This window comes from Colias philodice, chromosome 16 (genome assembly GCF_061535455.1).
Source record: "Colias philodice isolate Cphi_HAF_F1 chromosome 16, ilColPhil1 Martin Lab GWU primary, whole genome shotgun sequence".
NCBI classification, from domain to species: Eukaryota; Metazoa; Arthropoda; class Insecta; order Lepidoptera; family Pieridae; genus Colias; species Colias philodice.
This window is the reverse complement of record NC_143101.1, coordinates 7,021,987-7,042,350: the sequence shown is the minus strand read 5'-3', so window position 1 is coordinate 7,042,350 and position 20,364 is coordinate 7,021,987. Positions and strand designations below refer to the sequence as shown.

The following is a 20,364-nucleotide window of genomic DNA, read 5'->3' as shown; positions in this document are numbered from 1 at the left end:
TACATACTAATAATATTATGTCCTCAACTAGATAATAAGGTAGAAATATTAGCAATCTCCTCTTCATACTGAACTTAAAAAAACTACAAATCAAACGTTAAAAAGTAACAGATATCTAAATGATTGACTTCACTTAATATATCTTTCCCTAAAAAATTGGCAAATGAGCCCAATGTGTTATTGACAACTCTAATTCGTTACTAAATTACCGAATTTCACAGCGAAAACCATAAAAACGTCATACAATACCCTCCATTTGTAAAGTCGGTTTAAAATACTTTTATAAATATTGTGTGAAATAACAAACATACATTATTACAAATCGGAGCAATGAAACCTTATCGTTAGAATCCAATAAATAATAATCTACTGCAGAAGACGGAGATTATTGGATTAAAACGTATGGTTATGATGTAATTTAATATTATAATGTTTTTATATGAAAACATTAGGTTATTACTTATATTTCTTTTTATATTTTAAGTCAGAGAAAATTGTTAATACCTACCTACTTATTTTTTATATGTTCTAGTAATTGTAACTTATTGGAAAATATAGGGATTTATAAAATGGTTTAGAAGAATTCTTTATAATATTAAATAATACACAAAAAACTTAAAAGTTATAAACACAGAAGTATTTATTTCAAACATCAGATAAATTCCTGGTAGATTCTCGCAAAAATGGATAAACAGTAAATATTAAATTAATTTTAATTAAATGCAATCAAAACAAAACCTTAAGGTTGCTTTAAAACTGACTGAGGATAATCATTAATACAATCTTGTCATTATTGACAATCAATAAGTTCTTAAAGGTCGTCAGCCTATCACACCGCATCATTATTTCATTAAATAATTTGAATAAATGATATCAACACTATTCCTTCAAACATAAAACGTTATTTACGTTATTCTGTGATATATTAACACCGGTGTTAATTGGTACCACTAACGCCTTTTGTAAATGGTGAGAAAACAAATTTAATTACATTTTGTTTCACGCTCTGAAGTATTGAAGTATTTACGTTACGGTGTGATATACGTCCAAACGAACCCACACCTTCCTTTATAAATATTGGATTATTTACGACAGAAATATTGAATATAAATGAGAGATAAAGGATCGTATTCCGATTCCTGTGTAAAGGTGAAGGAGGTTATATCTGACGAGTCAGCCGTTTTATTTGTATGCAAATACATACAAAATGACAAAGGCAATCTTGAATGAGGAACACTTTCAATAGATATCAAATTGTAGATGGCATATGGCCGTATTATACTATTTTTAGCTCAGTACAATTTTATTGTGTAATGATGTATTAAAGATTTGTAATTATGTACATAAGTAGTAAGTAAATATCAAAATAATTGTTACAATGAACGCAGTCTTATATTTACACCTTTATCTAAAGTGGAGAAATCAATGAATTACTAGTAAAAATCAATAAAACATGATGATTTAAAATCATCATAATATGTATTGTAATTTGTACAACATCATAAACGTTAACATATTTACAACAAACATTGATAAATAATTCACCAAAAAAAACGTTCATGAACCATCCAATAAACCCATGTCTTTGTATATTGCATGTCTATGTTTTTTTTAGTTTTTACCCATACTTCACAGATAATATAAAGGTAGATATCACTATCAAGTTTTTCTAATGGTTTGTCACGGGGCACGCGCCCAGGTAGCGAGATTAGAATTACCCACCTGCCGAATTCTTTGACACCCATACACATTACACCCTTTTTAACGTTACGCGTTAAGGTGATGAATTAATTTTTCTAACATTTACGGCCCTTTTTAAACCTTCGTAATTTTTATATTATTAAAATTGTCGTGATGAAAATTCTTGACAAGAAAGTTCAATAGTAACACAATACGTCTACCGTTTTAGAAACATGATTCCATGATATTTTCTCGATAGAAAAAAAATACAAAGTTCTCATTGTTATTTTTTTATAATCTCTGGCATCTTCAAAATAACAAACGTAAAGTTACGACTTTTTGGATATTAACTATAAAATATACAACCTATACGTCTACCGATTTAGAATTTTGAAATATGCGATGGTTTTGAAATAAACAAGAAATACTTGAAATTAGCGCGCGACCAGCCAATATAGCGAGAGCCGCCCTGTACCTTCTTACCCCGATCGCTGCACGAGTCATTCCCGCTACGGCCGTCACACGGGGAACTTGTGTCGCTCGCGCAATCGTAAAAAAGGGTGACAACACGATAAGACAAAATGAGACAAATGGGGACAATAAAGAAAATAAGAAGAAGAAACATAAAGGTTGGAGGAAAAAGAATGCTTACAATTGGAACAAATTAATGAAGTAAGTTGGTTTTATTTTAAATTTGATGATAATTGTATTATAGACGATGTTTGATATGTACCCCTGTTTTAAGTACATAACGAATGTGTAAGATTTTTTCATTTATAGCATAGATAATCTTTTCAGAAATCCGGAATCCAGAAGGAAAATAAACCCACTGATTGTTCACAATGTGAACCCACTCCTTCGTAAGTACCTTTATTCAGTCAAAAATGTATGTTATCAACGTTCTACTGGTTTTATCGCATGATTCCATTTTTAGCAAAAAGCAACAAAGTGCAAAGAAATAAAAAATCATGGTGAACTTAGTGGAAGTATGGCGGACATAATATGGAACAGGAGCTCATTGGAGTAGTATTATATTTTAAAAAATACGAAATAATTTCAAGAATTACATTTCTTAGAAGGTGGTAGATAAGTATGTTGTATAAAGAATTTGATGTTGATATTTATTTCATTTATACTTACTACACCTGTGCGGGAAATTGCTTAGTAATAAAACAGGTTTATATTCATATTTACATAGTAATGTGAGTTTTCATTTCGAAAAATTTTGTGTAAGTATATTAAATTGAGTTCCTGGGTGATCTGGAAACACAATTGGGCCCGGAAGATGGCGCTGCAGTCACTCCTCCTAATGACATGAACCGATTTGGATGAATATTTGTGTGCACATTTCATTTTTGTGGGATGATTGGTTGATTCGCTTTCACATTAGCTAATATTATGTATTTTTGTTGTTAGAAAGTAAACTTAATTTAATGTTTATAATACATTATTATTGGTATAAATAAGCCAGTGTTCGTCTCACATTGCTGTACCTGCCTACCTACCCTACCAGGGCCTAACTTTGTTCTGGCTATTTTATTTTGATTATTTGTAATGAATAATTACAATTATAATAGAGTGCAAAAAATAAATACATGCGTCAATATATTTTGTGTTTTTTTTTAAACAATTTTTTTATTTAAAAAAATATCATTCCGACCGCGGCTTTGCCCGCGTGGAATTAGGTTATATCGTGAATCCTGTTTTATCCCACAGAAGTGTTCAGTTCGGATAAAAAGTATCCTATGTGTAAATCCAGGCAATTAGCTATATTTTATCAAAATTGGTAATGTAGTCTTGACGTGATTAAGTAACAACTAACAAAAAAATATACAAATTAACATCCAAAGTTTCGCATCAGTTTAACTGTATTAGTGATATCTTCCACTCTTGACTTTGACTGAGAAGAATTAGGGTTTATAACTTCTTTCAGAAATAGTACCTTTCATTTCTGGGCATGATGTAATATCTACGTCAGCATCAAATTCTATCTAAATCAATTCAGTAGTCCGCGTTATTGAGTACCATTTCATTTTTTCAGAGTAACAATATTTTTTGTTATTTTAAAGATTATTTATAACCTGTATTATTTTGTAATAAAGTAAACATTACGAAATAATAATAATTATTAATAATGTCTAAGTAGTTGTTGGAAAGAAGATTATTTGTTTATAAGCAAGAAAATAAAACCAATAAATCAACAATTGAATAAATGTATAACAATATTATAACTGTATGACGACTCCATACATGTTTGTCCCGAGTCGGCCAGCGGCAGCGCGGCGAGTTTGCAATGAATGACTTCGCGCACACCGGCGTTCGCGATAGCGAGCTATTAGACTCCGCCCGCCAAGCAGTGGATTTTTTTTTGTGTATCGTCTTAACGTGTGTGGCTCTTTTTTATATGTGCGTCATTTAAGTGATTCGTTCTTTATTCAAATTAAACTTTTTTTTATTTCTCTGTGGTCCTTTTATTACTTTTTAAATGTAGGCCATTTAAGTGGTTCGTCCTTTGTTTTCAATTTTTGTGTTCTATTAACTGTTTTATGTGTTCATGCTTTTAAATCAGGTTGTAACATATTTACGTGAAAAAACTGACCAGATATTCAGCGATTCAAGGAAAATCTAAATTAATTCATATCACACGTCGTCTAGTGTTGTCAGCACGAAAAAATAAATCCACCGAGATCGCCAATTATTTCAATTAATGAAACGTCGCGGTGTCGACAGGAAAAGGAAACGAGATTTCAAATCGGGGCTAAGTTTAGTCGATTGTGCACTGAGTGACAGCTAGGTTTGATTAATTAATTTGTGGCTCTATCCGTTGAGTGGGGATAATAAATCGTGCGTGAGCTTTGGCCTCCCGGGAGATGTCGCCAGCGTTAGACACATCGCTGAATAAATGATTAACTCAAACGCAAACATTATACGTCTAGACCAAAATAGACGGCTAACGATCTCTTATACAGGTAGGTTATAATGAAGCCGTCAGATTCAGTTCCGTTAGATCATTAAAATCCAAAGTTATTCTAAGAATACATCATTTTATGCATCTCTTTGTACAATGTACCGGCTAGCTGCACGTGGTTCCTATAGATTGGCAAACGGCAAACATATTTTTAAGATGTCAATTTCATTTTCATATGCCCGTCTTACATAGATACCTACCATAAATTGAATGTAGTGGAACACTTATACAAGTAGCTTATGTTCAACATATTTCATAAAATGCTGTAAATGTACTTACAATAAGTTAAAAAAATCTTAAAACAAACTGTCTATTAAAGCGTAGAAATCGAAAATGTCGCCGTTAAATAAACAATAAGCAAATTCTAAGCCGTTACAGATGTTGGAAGGGTCGTCCTTTCATCCCGTATTATAAAATCCGGGACAAAATTTGTTATTAATAATCATATCGGCGCCATTTCCTAAAAGCCGCCGCCAAAGCTGGCAACATCGCACATGTGCAGACTGCAAACCACCCGACGCCATTTTACTTTTAAGACAAATGCAGTAATTTTTTCCTTACTTAGATTTAAATATAATATTTAATCAATAGATATTTACAAAGTAATTAATAAGTGACATAAAATAATTATATTTAAACGTTTTCTTTGAAAAAACTATGCAACTGTATATTTGTGTAAGTACTGAATTTTATGTGTTTTTGTGCAAAATGATTCTCGCTCATTAGTTCTCGCTGAAGTTATTCCTTCCATTCCAAAACTTGTAAGTATTCAAAAATATTTTATTCACATTTTGCAAAAGCTCAAACGATTATGTTTACTTTAATAATAAGCTTTTTTTAACGGTTAATACCCAGGTAGCTGAACATGGCTGAACATTTGTTAAACAGGGATCTTATAAAACAAAGCAATTGATTTTTTGCAATGAAAAACACCACGAGATAGAATAGGTATGAAGAAAACATGATGTTGAGACTTGAGTCTGTGTTGAGTCTAGAGATTTCTACAGGCAAAAAGGTACAATCTTCAGGTAATGATTATTTGGGTACCTATTATCTTTTGTTAAATATCGAAATACAGTAATAAAGTGATAGAAGTTCTTTGCATTTATTACAAAGAGAGAATTAATTTGTTGAAGTAATGATTTAATACCTATTCTTAGAAATTCGGTTTGTTAAGATAGCTAATTAATAAGGGTAGGTCCCTTATTAATTACAAAAGGACATTTACATAAATAACATAAGGACCAAACAATAGATAGGTAAGTGCCCAGTTAATTTATGTACTTAGATACCTACCTACCACCTAATGTATGTAAGTTAAATGTATCGATGAATTAGGTATAGGTAATATAGGTAAGTTGATTTTAATAAAAAAATATCCTTTAATTAAAAATTATTAAATCTCAAGTTTTGAAATCACCTCGTAAAACGTAAACTGTGTGTTTATTTAGTATCTAGGTAGGTATGTTCAATTTCTTATATGAATCTGAATAGAAATTGTGACTCTCTGCATATAATTTATAAAAGAAAATTAAAAAGAAACTAAAAGCCACAGATTTAATGATTACTTTATCTTGACTAATAACTGTAAAACATCTATTATTATTACTTGAATACAAACTACCTACCTTCCTAATTTATGAATCATGTTTAGAACACATGCCAAAGAAACGCAATAACTGATAAGCCGCTTATTTATCAACAATTGTAATTACAACTTAATCTACCTACAATTCTTAACAAAAATGCTCAACTATGGTAAGAAACAATCATTTCTAAGTAACAAACAATTTTGCAAATAACCAATGCACACATTAGACATAAAATGACTTAATAAAAATTGTAGCTTCTCAATTAAACAGGTTTAGAACTAAGTACAAATAATATGCAAAACCAATGCATGTACAACTGGAGCTACCTACAGCTACAGTACAATTAACATGTAAACTGCAAGTGAATCGAAACTTACCACGGGGCTGTCGTCACCAAGATCTGAATCGCGGTCGGCGTCGGCCATGGCATACGCCGGCACCGGTTCACGGTTCTTCACCCGAATTTTGGCGGTTTAAGGGGCACGGATTGACAACACGCCACAACGGCACGTGGATGCACTCACGGGCGGCACATGCACGCAGTACGGAACGGCACGGGCACACGAGCGGCTCGGGCGCTAACACAAGCTGGTGTGATGCGAGCTGCTACAAAGCCCCCTCTCGCTCGAAGCCCCGCCCCAAGGCGTTACGTCACGGCGAATCGGCCCGCGTTCTATCAAATTGATATTTCTGCTATACGCTCCGCCTCTGACGATTATATTGTTTTTATTCGAACTATAAAATAATCGAGCTTCGATCTGCGTTTAGATTCCTGTTTGATGTGGAGTTCGAGTGGTATAGTTTAATTGATGTAATTATTGTGTTGGGTTGTAATTATGGGTAAAATTACAATATTAATTAATTCAAAATGCATGTTAAGGTGAGTAGGTAGGTACCTACCTAGTTAGGTATAAGATATTCGCGTAAATGTATTATTAAATATTTTATTAAAATCTAGGTACCTAGTTAGTTTATAAAAGATAAATAGATAAGAATTATACAAAGTATAATATATTTATACATTTCTGAATTAAGTATAACTTCAATATAGTCTAAGATCCCACCGCAGGATCAGTGCGTTCATCGGTTTTTTGCTGAAAACCGAATTTTTATGTATATTTATAATAAATATATATATATCGACTAGGTTGCCAGTCAAAATTTGGCCGCAAGCATGTTTAATTAAAATTTTTCGAATCGATTTTTGGGAAAAAAATTCGTTCACTTGTTTTTTGAATAAAATGTAGTTTACATCACGTCAAATGATATTTAAAAATTCTAAAAAATCACGGTTGCCGCTTTTCGCCTGGCCGCAACATCTTGGCAGCCTGGTGCAAACTGCAAACAGTATGATTTCGATTCATTTTTACTTTCATAACGCACATTTATGAATCATATATCAAATTAAAGCTAATTTTTTTCTATTTATTATCATATATGGTTGCCTAATTAAATCCCGCCGCAAATAAGGGTTGTATAGGTAAGTAGCTATTAGTGATTCGTAAAATAGGTAGTAGGTTCAGTTCAAGTTAGTAGGTACCTAGTGGCTAGTGCATACTGTATTGTGTAGCGAGTGTCTCGAGATTTTTTATAATCCAAGATACCTACCTACCTATAGGTATCTAGGTATGGGCATAACTACGTGCATTTCTCTTAGGAAGAATGAAGATTCACCTCAACGAATTATGTACCTATAAGTAGGTATAAGGTAAATTAAAAACTGAACGATGTACATATAGGTATGTATCTACTCATGTAGGTATAATACCTAGGTACTTAATGAAAATAGAGGTAGGTAGATAGATATATTATATTATGAAGTTGTTTATGTAGGTACCAAGTACCAACTTGACTTTTGATAACACCTTTTCTATTAAATCTTAAAAACATACAAAAATAATTTGGTCTTTCCTGGTCCTATTTAGGTATCTACCTACCTACTTCTTACTATTGAATTTTTTTTTAATTCTTTTTAATAAGTAGGTAGGTAGATATACCTACAGTAAAAATGTCAAAAAAATTAATACTGATAATCATACCGATTACCGATGAAAGTGATATGAAAGAGAATTCATTCATTCATTCATACCTAAAGAACTAATTTAATAAAAATAAATTAATTTTATTGTAATACAAATATAAATATATATAGCCTCTAAACAACCTCTATAAAAAATAGTCGAACCAGTTTGTAGACCAATCACTCACTTAAAAAAAAAAATTGATAACAAGAAAAAGATTATTTGTTTAAACAAAACAAAAATATGATCAAAATACGTAGAATCGTATTAAGTTGGTATAGCTAGGTAGGTAGATAGGCTCAGACAGCAGAAATTAATACAACAGGCAGATCAATCGCTTGTCGAACTGCACTGTGAACCAGTTTGCTTGGTGGTCCAAGTTATAACATTATCGAATTTAATAAATATTTCCTTTCGTTTTTTTTTTAACAAATAAGTACCTATACCTAATGTTAAGGAATTTATATGTCCAAAGCAAAACCAAATGATATTTCATTTATAAACAATCTGCTTGTTGCCGTCTCATCTCTTCTTTCGAGGACGGTCTATTAATTTATCTATGACGTACCTACGGGTTTGTTATAACTTTTTACGGTCCTAAAATTTTGGCCTATTGTACCGACAAATTTGTTATTTTCTGGTAAAAATAACTTTACTCCATTTCCAAAATAAAGAAACGGTACCTACTTACCTACCAATTTCTAAGCTACGAATATTTTTGTGCTTTCTTATCACTATTTGTACTTTCTTGAAGAGAAAGGCTAGGTTACAAAATACAAATGACAAAATATAATACATTTAGCATTGGAATAATATTTAGTGCATGATAGGATTTAATTCAAAGTTCATTTTATTAAATAAACAGCTGCGCTTCGCAGTTTCACCCGCGTGGCTCTGCTCCTGTTGGTCTTAGCGTAATGATATACCTATAGCCTTCCTCGATAAATGGGCTATCTAACACCGAAATAATTTTTCAAATCGGACCAGTAGTTCCTGAGGTTAGCGCGTTCAACCAAACAAAGCTTTATAATATTACTATAGATTTTTACTTGAACTACAGAAAACTAGTATAGTATGATATGATTGTTGTGACTTATGAAAATGTAAATGAAGTATAAAATATCTTAATAACTCCACTAAATATCTATTTTCCCTCACTTGGGCCACACGGGCGTTAATCGCTCGGGGCTGATTGATGAACCCCCCTCCCCCCGCCGACCACCGTTTAGAGCTGAGTGATCCATGGCCGCGAGATCTATTACCGGTTCAAACTTGCGATACTTTTATTTCACACATTTACTAATGCAAATGCTTTCTAATTGTTGTGGTCGTTAATGTTTGTAATTTTATGTAGGTAGGTACCTACTATACCTAAGTATGACGTTTTCAAGATCTCATTGAAATTGTGGTACATAGTACTTAAGTGTAGGTTCAAAATGTCACAATAAATGTATCACATACCTATAGTTATTACTTATTATATTATGTAAGTTGTTTGTTGTGTTGTAACCGACAAATGTTTAATTGCAATTAATAAATGATTTGATTTTAAGTTCTTCCGATTTATTAGAATTATCCTATACAAATACACTGCTCTTTTTTGTTAGCCTTCTATTAATTTGTAGATGATTAATTTTTATTGTTTGTTTTATTTGTAATTGCAACCAAAAAACTAGTTATTTATTTTTAAAATAAGTTTTGCAGCCTCCTTTGTGTATGAATTTCTAATTTCGTTGGTCGATAAACTAAATAATACAAATTGAATAATTTATTATAGTCTGTTAATTTATAAAATACACTCACCGGCACGGAATCTTGGCCACTGCAAATTTTTGGGTAAAATAACACTATTTCTTTTCTACTACAAAATTCAATAAAAATTTAATCAAAACTAGTTACTTTAATGTTTTTACTAACTTTTAGTAATAATTGGAAGTCTATAAGAAGTACAACCGCGTAGATATGAATTAAACAAGAATTTACGCTTTTCCTGTGAAATTTAAATGATTTCTTAAAAAATGCACAAAAATTAGAAAGAACGTTTCCATAAAAAAAATTGAACCTTTTAATATAGGGTGTTTCCTTCTCTTTACTTAAACACTGTTTGCATCCAGTCTGGCATACTCTAGAAGACATTTTTGATGTCCACTTGAGCTATAGTGTACCAAACGGCCCCAGCTGTATTTCTAAGCTTATCTAACATTGGTGCTGGGTTGGAATCGAACTTAATGCTTCTTTTAAGCATTTCCCAGATGTGTTCTACTGGATTAAGATCCGGGCTTCGAGCTGGCCACTCCAATTTTTCAATAATAACCTCTTGAAGGTACTCTTATACGCATCGTCAGACACGCGGACGTGCGTTATAGTGTATTAGTAGCAAATTTTCTTCACTGATAAACCTGTAATAGGGCTGAACATGTTCCTGGAGAATTTCCTCAATGTACCTGATCAAATTTAAGGCATTATCTACGATAACTAACTCCGTGCGAGCATCGGAACTTATACCTCCCCATACCATTATTGACCCTCCATGAAAAATCGCAGTTTGAGTGTGGTGATGGGTGAAAACCTCTCTTCTCGTCTCCTCTATACTGACTCTTGGCTATCAGAAGCTCGTAAAGTGCCTTAGCAGTCATCTGTGAACACCTCACGAGCGCACTGGCTGTGGGTCCAGTTTTCATGTTCTCGTGCAAAACGAAGACGTGCTTCTCTGTGATGTCTGAGGAGTTCTGGACGGCGTGCTGGTCTGCAAACCTTCAAATTTACTTCCTTCATTAGTCTTCTCACCGATTGCTCACTCACATTTATTATCCTGGTGTTTTAGAGCCGGTGGTGTATCTCAAAAACTGTTAGAAAGCCATTTCTGAGTATCTCTTGAACAATAAACGGGTCTTCTCGAGCTGATGTGCACCTCACGCCTTCATTTCCTGGTCTGCACGTGTAGCTACCAGTCTCCTGGTATCTTCTCCATGCATAGTGCACCGCTGAACGTGGTACGTACATAACATTAGGTACTTTACGTTGCGGCAGTCATTGGTCTAACATTGTGATGGTCTGAGCAGGTTGTTCAGATGTTAACGGCATTTTTTATTGTTTGTTATGATCATTGACTAACAATAACAATATCTTACAACAATAACAATATCTTAAAACGTCATAAACGATATCGAAAAAAGTTTTAAACGAACAATTCGTAACTTCGGCATAACCGCACAAATCACAAATTTCGAGTAACTCTTAAAAAGTGGTAAAAGATTATTCTCAAACTTAATCATTTCTTACCATAAAGTTAAACAAATAATATGTTAACATATCTGCATACAAAAAAATCGTGAAAAACACTTCAAACTTTTTTTATCGGCAAATTTGTAAGTGGCCAAGATTCCGTGCCGGTGAGATTATTGCAAAAGAATTTTCCACATAAATTAGCAATAATATAGTGATAAGAACAATTAACGCCTTTTATCCTTGTAACAATAAGGTTACCTTATTTTTCTTATCAGCTATAAGTATTATTACAGCAGGTACCTAGCCACCTAGGTACCTACACTTTATAATTTCAAATAAAGTTTAGGGAACTTTGGTGCCTGAAGTTTTTCAAAACATGGCTGAGGTGCTTAATTTTTAGGTAGGTATGTAGTCCGTTTTCGAGAGGTATACATATCGTAGGTACCATAATATATGAACTATGAAGTACCTAGGTAATAATGAAGATCTATTTGACATTTTACGTTTGGATCATTATTTGACAACTCAAACTCATGTCTGTCGTGACAAATCTAAAATAGATCGGTAGGTATCGGTCAATTAAGGAAAGCTGGCATGTTCACAGTACTCACACTTATGCAATTTCACTTACAGTATGTTCAAAAATAAATGCGACTCTAGTTTCATTTTAGACTTGAATTGTAAAATGGGTGCGTTGTAGATATATATATATGCAAATATAATTATGAAAGCTCTCATAATTTACCTGTAAAATTATAATTTAAAAGTAAATCAATTGATGAAGTTAATTATTTATTCTAATAATAATCAATTGGATAAAAGTATTAATAATTATTCAATTATCAAATAATAATTAAATTTCAGTTCATAAAAACAATACAAATAACACGTGTGCGCTCACTCCCAACATACACCAGGGCCAATCCCTTCCAAAATGATAAAAACCTAAAAAAAATAGTAGTAGGATGAAACCCATTAGAAAAGGAGGAGTATAAATGAGTCAGTGTACCTAATTATCTACTTTTGGTTCTAATTGAATATATTTTTCCTCATGTTCTCGCGTCTTTCTCCAAACGTCACTAAACATATCCAGACTAATAGCATTTGCTTCCTTTCTAAATAATGCTTCCACAGTTTTCAAGTTAAAGTTCACATTTTGTGATGCTACTTTCCCTTTAATTATTAGTAACTCTATTGGGTTGAGTTCTGGATGGTATGGTGGAAGGCGCAATACTTAGTCCATGATCTTTGAGGATTGCATCAAGTAGGTAAAAATGGTGTATAGTTTGGCTTATTTTTTTAATAATGTGATAACTCTGATTATTAATTAGTAATTTGATTTTTGAAAAAAAAAATGCCGATTTTAGTCAAAATTTATATTTTTCTAACAAGATCCTTATCATCCAAATTTCCACCTTGGTGAGAAAAATTGACATTTCTAATGAAAATGAACAAAAAATTAAATGATTTTATTAAATACTGTAAAATAGTCTATAATTCTTCCATTTACTGTATCACAAAATTCTTCATTTTTAGATATTCGTACTACACCAATTACATCACCCTGTTTTTATAAACAATTGCAAAATATGACACATACATAGGCCGGGAGATACTGACACAAAATTTCGGGTCATTTGTAACAGAATGGCGGTTCTACAGAGGTCTTATTACGCAATGACTAAAAGAAAAATGATGGTCAGAACGCTGGTACCGGCGGACTAGTCGCGTGGGCGTTAGTCGAACTCGTCGGATAAATAGCGAAAGTCAAACGATTTGTAACACAAACATTTTAGAATTTACCGATAGCCCATAAAAAAGATGTAGGCGGTAGTGTCATGCCATACTTTTCCGGTGTAACATACAGCCCCTCATACCGACGCGATGCGTTGATTTAAAAAAAAACAATTCAACCATTTGTACCAGGCTAACTTTTGCACAGGTAATCATCATCGTGCAGACATTTACGAAAATTGCCATGCCATACTTTTCGGCGGTATTGTGGCTATTTGGAAATGGCCACCATACCGCCGAAAATCTGCAAAAAAAAAATTTTTTTTTCGCCCAACAATTTGTACCAGTATTGCATTTGGATTTTTGGAGAGTATTTGATAAAATGTGACCATTATTATATTTGCCATACTTCTAGTAGGGGGAAAAAGTGCTGCCATACTTGAAAAATTAATTTATTCGTCACGTTTCAAAAATACGACTGTACAATAAGTAAAATAATTTTTTACAGTATGGGATCATTATATTCTGTTTGTTTGTATACAATTCTACCACGAAAAAAATATCGCAGAATACAAACATGGGGCGGATGATTGTTAGACTTACTTAAGCCAAGACGTAAAAAAAATGAAAAGAATTGGCGATTTGTACCAGTACGGCATTTTTGGAAAGTATATGATGCAACGTGACCATTATTATATTTGCCATACTTTTAATAGAGGGAAAAATTAGTGCCATACTGCTACAAATCGTTCAAACTACGAATAAAGTCTTACAATGAGAAAAAAATCTTATACACATTCGTCACCTCCCACAGGTATGGCATTATCACACTTCTATTTATAATCATTCAGGAGTTGTTGAAAAAAAAATGTAGGGTGGTACAAATCGTTTGGCGAGAAAAAAAAAATGTTGTGTGGTTTTATGAAACCACGGTAAAAGTGAAACTGTTCGAACGGTTCCGAACACAGCTTTGTGTAGCGCATGTCGCGTGTCGGTCGGCTGCCGAGTAGGTATACCTACTCGGCAGCCGCGATACACGCGACATGCGCTTCACAGACCAAAAAGTTTGAGACGATGTAATAAAAGTTTCACTTTAAAATTCAAAAATTTGCAGATTTTCCGCGGTATGGCGACCATTTGGAATCGTCCGAAAAGTATGGCATGGCGATTTTAGTAAATGGCTGCACGACGATGGTTACCTGTGCAAAAGTTAGCCCGGTACAAATGGTTGAATTGTTTTTTTTAAATCAACGCATTCACGTCGGTATGGCGGACTGTAAGTCACATCGTCAAAGTATGGCATGACACTACCGCCTACATCTTTTTAAAGGGCTATCGGTAAATTCTAAAATTTTTGTGTTACAAATCGTTGGACTTTCGCTATTTATCCGACGAGTGTGACTAACGCCCACGCGACTAGTCCGCCGGTACCAGCGTTCTGACCATCATTTTTCTTTTTGTCATTGCGTACTAAGGCCCCTCTAGACCGCCATCCTGTTACAAATGACCCGAAATTTTGTGTCAGTATCTCCCGGCCTAACATGTGCAATGTGTAAATGTGTTGACGTTCCAGCTCTTCTTAATATACCTATATGTTTTCATGCTTTTCCGGGAGATGGCACTAGTAGCAGTTAAAATACAAATTTATCAAAAGAGCACTGAACTAAAATCGAAGAAATATTAGTACCTAAGTAACCAATGCAGCTTTTGCCATTAGGTACGATAATAATGAAAGCCCTTTTATTTATTGTTAGCTATTTGTCTACTTTTTGTCTAAAAACCGTTGATAAATTTTAAAATCTACAAATCAACGTGTGTACCTAGTACTACCTACTGACTGTACCTACTGTACCTACTGTGACTGTACTTGAATGGGAAAACAATCAACAAACAGCAAAGGGCATCGGCATTCTGAATTCCACCCCCTCGAGGACGTTGATAAATTAACAATATTATTGAACTGCAAGACTCAGCGAGAAAATTAAATTAGTCGGACACTTCTTTATTGCGCTGGGCCCGGTACAGATTAGCTTAAATTACGGAAAGCCTGACATTTTTACATTAACACATGTTTCTAGAACCGCAGTGTCCTCCGACGCATTAACTAGTCGAGGAATTATTATTCATTATTTGTTGTTCGCTCGTGTGGGACGCGTTCCCTTATTGCTTTTTGCGGCATTTTGCATTTGCTAAACATTAATGTACGGTCGCGGTTTACTCAGGGCATGCAAGTGTGCTTAAGTATTTCTTGGTAATGTGGACGGTTCCTTATATAAGGCGCGAATGAATGGACCAAGCGAATTTACGAGATTCTCCGGTAACAGGCGGTGGTGAGTGGTGCATGCGTGAAGCATTATTGCTAGATCCTTGCAAATCTTATCCAAACCGTGAATATATCGCTCATATATTTGTTTTTTTTTTTATTTTTTGGAATTTAGGATAAAAACACGTATTAACAATACATATTAATTATTGGTCCCAAATGAAAATGTAAACGGTAAGGCACTATAAGGCACAATATATTTCTGTGCATTAACTATCCGAGGAATTTATGTTTCGAATAGATAACATAATCAAATAATCGTAGCAATGTTTACTGGCACACTGTTAATTTACTGTGTCTAAATAAAAAGAATAAAATATTAAATTATCGTTTAATGTACATTTTTAATAAAATTACAGTGATGTTTTGCATTCCTTTTACATTTCTAATTCGTAAATTTCGAATCGTCCGTTGTTGGCCAACAGCGGATAAAAAATAAATGCTATTCACGTTTCGGTCGTTTGCTTGTAAGCGGTTATCTATCGAGCGTCTTAGCACGTTAAGGAGATGTGATGATGGGTACATTTTGTTCCCGAGATTCGGTCTTGGGGGCTTCTGGCTGCTTGGCAGGGCCTGTCTTCATGATGGGAATGACCCTCTCTCCTGCGTTGGGTGGGGGGCGTTTGGGAGCTGTGATTGTGAGTACTCCGTCAGATGACAGGGAACTGATGACGTCAGCAACATCGTAGCCAGAGGGAAGGATGTAGCGACGAGTGAATTGGCGGGAAATGAAGCCGTGCTCGTCTTGTTTCTCTTCGTGTTTGCCTTCTACTAAAATGCAGTTGTTGGACGCTTTCACTGTGATCTCTTCGGGGGTGAACTGTTGCACGTCAAGGATAACCTGGAATTGAGAATTTCACATTTTAAATTTTAATGTACCAATTACACTTGGATATTCTTGTTACTTGATTATGAACGACGAAGATCCGAATTCTATTGGACTACGGAATAGAAGAGCTAAGATCTCGTATAAACAAGTTTTGCGTGTGAAATGTGAATGCTAAAAATACTTTATGATATTATTTTGCCGATTTATTATTAATTATTATCATTAAACTATTCGCATGACTTCATTTAATTAATTAGATATCATATTTATTATGTATTTTTTGTTTAAATATGAAATCCAAATATGTATTGTATATTCTTTGAAAATCGTTACAAAAAGAATTACCTCAAATTTTTCCTTGGTCAGGTTGATAGTACTAGACGACTCCTGCCTAGCCAAGTTGGTTCTCCACGGCCTAAAGTAGGAGTTTCTGAAGAGGGAGCTAGAGGGGAGTGTGGTCAGGGAGGAGAGGAGGTCGTCCTTCCTCAGGCCCATGCCGAAGTGCTGGTCGAGCAGCCGGGAGGGGCGCTCCCAGTCATCCCACCAGTCGCGGAAGAGCATTGGAACTATGGACATCTGGAAACATTTGTATGGTATAATTAGTATATTATAGATGATTATAATGTCTATGATGAAGTAAGAAGAAAAAGAACTTCGTATATTACTTTCAGCATATGATTTTTGTTATCATGCAAATCTGTTCAGTGCCTAGGTATAGTTTAGTTCTATCCACAAATAAAATTAACTCTCAACATTAGGTACGGATTAGGTATAGGCAATAATTTATAAGATATAAAGCGTCATTTTATGTAAGAAGACAATATTGTTTGCTTTTAATATATAAATTTACGAGCACATTATTTCACATCTTCGTGTAAAATAATAAATCTATGTGTATGTAGGTAGTAGGTACGCTATGTTGCCTATGTTTTATTGCATTGTTTACATATGTATTTAAAGTCTCTTCAAGAATACCTACTGATGGCAGTAAAATTATTTTTGGACATTACGACTGAATTGTAAGGTGTGGTGTCCCGCGTTGTATAGTTTGGTAGATATCTATAGGGCAGCCGGCAAATACATTTCACATCAATTTGACTGATCGATTTTCTTTAGGGGCAAGGAGCCATTTAATTTTCAGGCTGAAACCTTTATTTTAAATCACTTCAAAGAAATAAAGTTAGATACCTATGTATTAAGCGCGTCACACACGGTGAAGATACTATAATATTTTATCTTAAGATACGGTAATATTTTATATTATAGTATCTTAAGGTATCCGGTATCAGCGTTCTGACCATCATTTTTCATTTTGTCATTGCGTACTAAGACCCCTGTAGAACCGCCATCCTGTTACAAATGACCCACAAAATTTCGGGTCAGTTGTAACAGGATGGCGGTTCTACAGGGGTCTTAGTACGCAATGACAAAATGAAAAATGATGGTCAGAACGCTGATACCGGATACCTTAAGATACTATAATATAAAATATTACCGTATCTTAAGATAAAATATTATAGTATCTTCACCGTGTGTGACGCGCTTTATATAGCCACACAGATCTCGATTCGATGAAATATTTAAAAATTCTGAAATCTCTAATGATATGAAAAGTCAAATATACCTATGTGTTTGAAATTTTAACTCTTATAAAATAATCTAATATAATATTATGATTGCTCAAAGGTGGAAAACAAAGCAATGAAGCCCCCTATAAATCAGCAACTACGCCTCATTTAAAACGTAGTACATAGTTCTAATAACTATCGAAAACTGGAACATTTCCATTGGTGATTCACCTGAAAACGCTTTTAGATCTGATGCAAGAGAAATCTCACGCTATGGGAGGTATGCGATGATTATTATCTTAGTTTTGTGAATATATTTAGTGCGTCTATTTGAGGACATTGTATCATGACGCTATTTTCGTTGCAATAAAACGTGGCATTGCATGCATCTTATTGAATTACCTGTTATGCAACAAATTTCAATTTTATTAAACGTGTGCAAAATCTATCTATTTATATTTGATTCTATTAGAGATAAAAAAATTCTTGTAACTGCACTTTTTACGATTTTTCGCGCATTTGTTTTATACAGGTAATTAAATAATTACCTACATTGCCATAGTCTTTTATTTTAACACCTTATTAGAGACAAAAATTGTACAAACGAAGAAGTTAGTTAATTATGTAGATATTTAAATACTAGGCAAAAACACCATGTACAAATTTTCTCTTTCTAATGAAAAACGTTTTTCGTATTTTCTTTCAGTGAAAGCTCCAAACACCAAACTATCAAGTAATATTGCATAAAAGCATGCAGTCTTTTTTCCAAAGCTAACGTAAAAAAATCTAGTCATTCTAGTCTTAAAACAAATTAGTTCTAGTACGTAAAAATAAATAAACAAAAAGTTATTTACCTTTAAAAGTTTTGTTTCGTTGCAGGCGCGCGCTGCGTCGTGCTCGTTAAGACTAATGCTACCGCGTTTCAGTACAGATTTAAATAGATATTTTCAGCTGCCCACACTGAGTGATTCAGTGGGAAAGCACCTTGAACTTGGCGGTAGGTAGGTGTCCACACGTTTGGGTTTTAACGGACAATACTATTGCAGTATTAAAGAATATATGGAAGATGAAAACCCATGGAGGGTTGTCGCGTAAAAACCACAGGACAGTTCTTTGGAAAATTATGATAATATAATATATGCTGTTACATATTTTGTAGAATTAAATTGTAGGTACTTAATACATGTTAATACTGACATGATTTAAAAGATCAACTATGAAGTTTCTTGCCGGTTCTTCTCCATAGATAGGTCCTACTGCTAATTCCGAATCGGAGGTAAATTTGAAAAATATGTAATGACGATTCAAAAGTGCTTCTAGTAGAAGTCTAATTGAATAAATAAATGTTTGAGTTTGAGTTCAATCCATTATTGTACGATCTGATGATCAGGGTCTTAAATTTTAGACTTGCTAGAAACAGAAAGTTAAAATCCCGATATTTATATTTAACTGCGCTGTTTGCTGCTGTTGAATAAAAAGTCTATAGGTATTTTTACCCAAAACAAATTAAATTACGAGTTTCCGCGCCACTTTATTTACGTGAGTGATTTGAAGTTTATAGGCCCAAGGTCCCTTGTCGGACTACGGGACCCTAAAAATGCAATGTTATCTAATAGTATTCTCTGAATTGTAACAGATCGTAAAACGATGCAATTTATATAGAGATATATAGAATATAGAGCTTTGAAAATTAGGTAATAACTAATGATCATGTGTGAATTTGAAATATCTACGATTGTCACTAAATAGATTTAAATGGAACTTAATGTCCGGGGGTGATTCGGATAGCCCTCTAGGTCCTCTACCTCCCAGCTTCCGTTTATCACTACTTTTTGGGACACCCTGTATTGTACGTACTTCAAGAAATCATATTGAAATTTGAACATGTCCATAATGCATATGTAGCTTCTTCGTAAAAAAAAGTAAGTAGGTACGTTTAAGATCAAACATTATTTTTTTAATAAAAAAATAACACTTACTACGTATAAATGTTTTGTTTTTTTTTAAGTATTGCATTAAATGTATGCATTAAACCAAAATAAATCTTCACATAACGCTTTTTGCTCCTACACATCCACCGTTTGCCACTTACAATTCTCCAGATATTCGAAAAGTGTGGTCACCATGTACAGTAAAGAGTTTGTCTATACTAATATTATAAAGAGGAAAAGTTTGTAAGTATGTATGTATGTATGTATGGTTTTCACGCATAAACTACTGGACCGATTTCAAAAATTCTTTCACCATTAGAAAGCTGCATCTTTACTGAGCAACATAGGCTATATTGCATTTTCAAAAAAATTAGAGATCCTTACCAAAAATGCAATAATGTAACCCAAGGTGTAAAAAAATCCTCAATAAAACTTCTGTCATCGCGTGCGCTGCGGAATCTATTGAAGATAGAACAAAATAATTTGGAAA

General features: G+C 33.6%; 2 protein-coding genes and 1 long non-coding RNA gene across 5 annotated transcripts in view; 1 reads left to right on the top strand and 2 right to left on the bottom strand.

The window, feature by feature from the left end:
• retn (retained) overlaps positions 1–6,818 on the bottom strand; it is a 117,727-nt gene extending 110,909 nt beyond the window's left edge. For all 3 annotated transcript variants that reach the window (XM_089704820.1, XM_089704818.1, XM_089704819.1), the window contains exon 1: positions 6,618–6,818. Coding sequence is in view for 2 of the 3 variants with exons in the window: in XM_089704818.1 (XP_089560944.1) it covers positions 6,618–6,665 (48 nt within the window). In the remaining variant the exon portion in view is untranslated. The remainder of the gene's footprint in view (positions 1–6,617) is intronic.
• On the top strand, positions 1,778–3,276 carry LOC149481771 (uncharacterized). The gene is made up of 3 exons (XR_016316823.1): positions 1,778–2,352; positions 2,479–2,540; positions 2,615–3,276. It is a non-coding gene; the product is annotated as an uncharacterized LOC149481771 (long non-coding RNA).
• A 9,045-nt stretch (positions 6,819–15,863) lies between the features above and the next one.
• Positions 15,864–18,886, bottom strand: l(2)efl (lethal (2) essential for life). Its single transcript, XM_089704574.1, has 3 exons — positions 18,798–18,886; positions 16,721–16,951; positions 15,864–16,387 (listed from the first exon to the last, which is right to left on the bottom strand). Exons 2-3 carry the CDS (start codon positions 16,949–16,951, stop codon positions 16,046–16,048), a joined length of 573 nt encoding a protein of 190 aa, XP_089560700.1. The 5' UTR covers positions 18,798–18,886; the 3' UTR covers positions 15,864–16,045.
• Between the last annotated feature and the right edge of the window lie 1,478 nt (positions 18,887–20,364).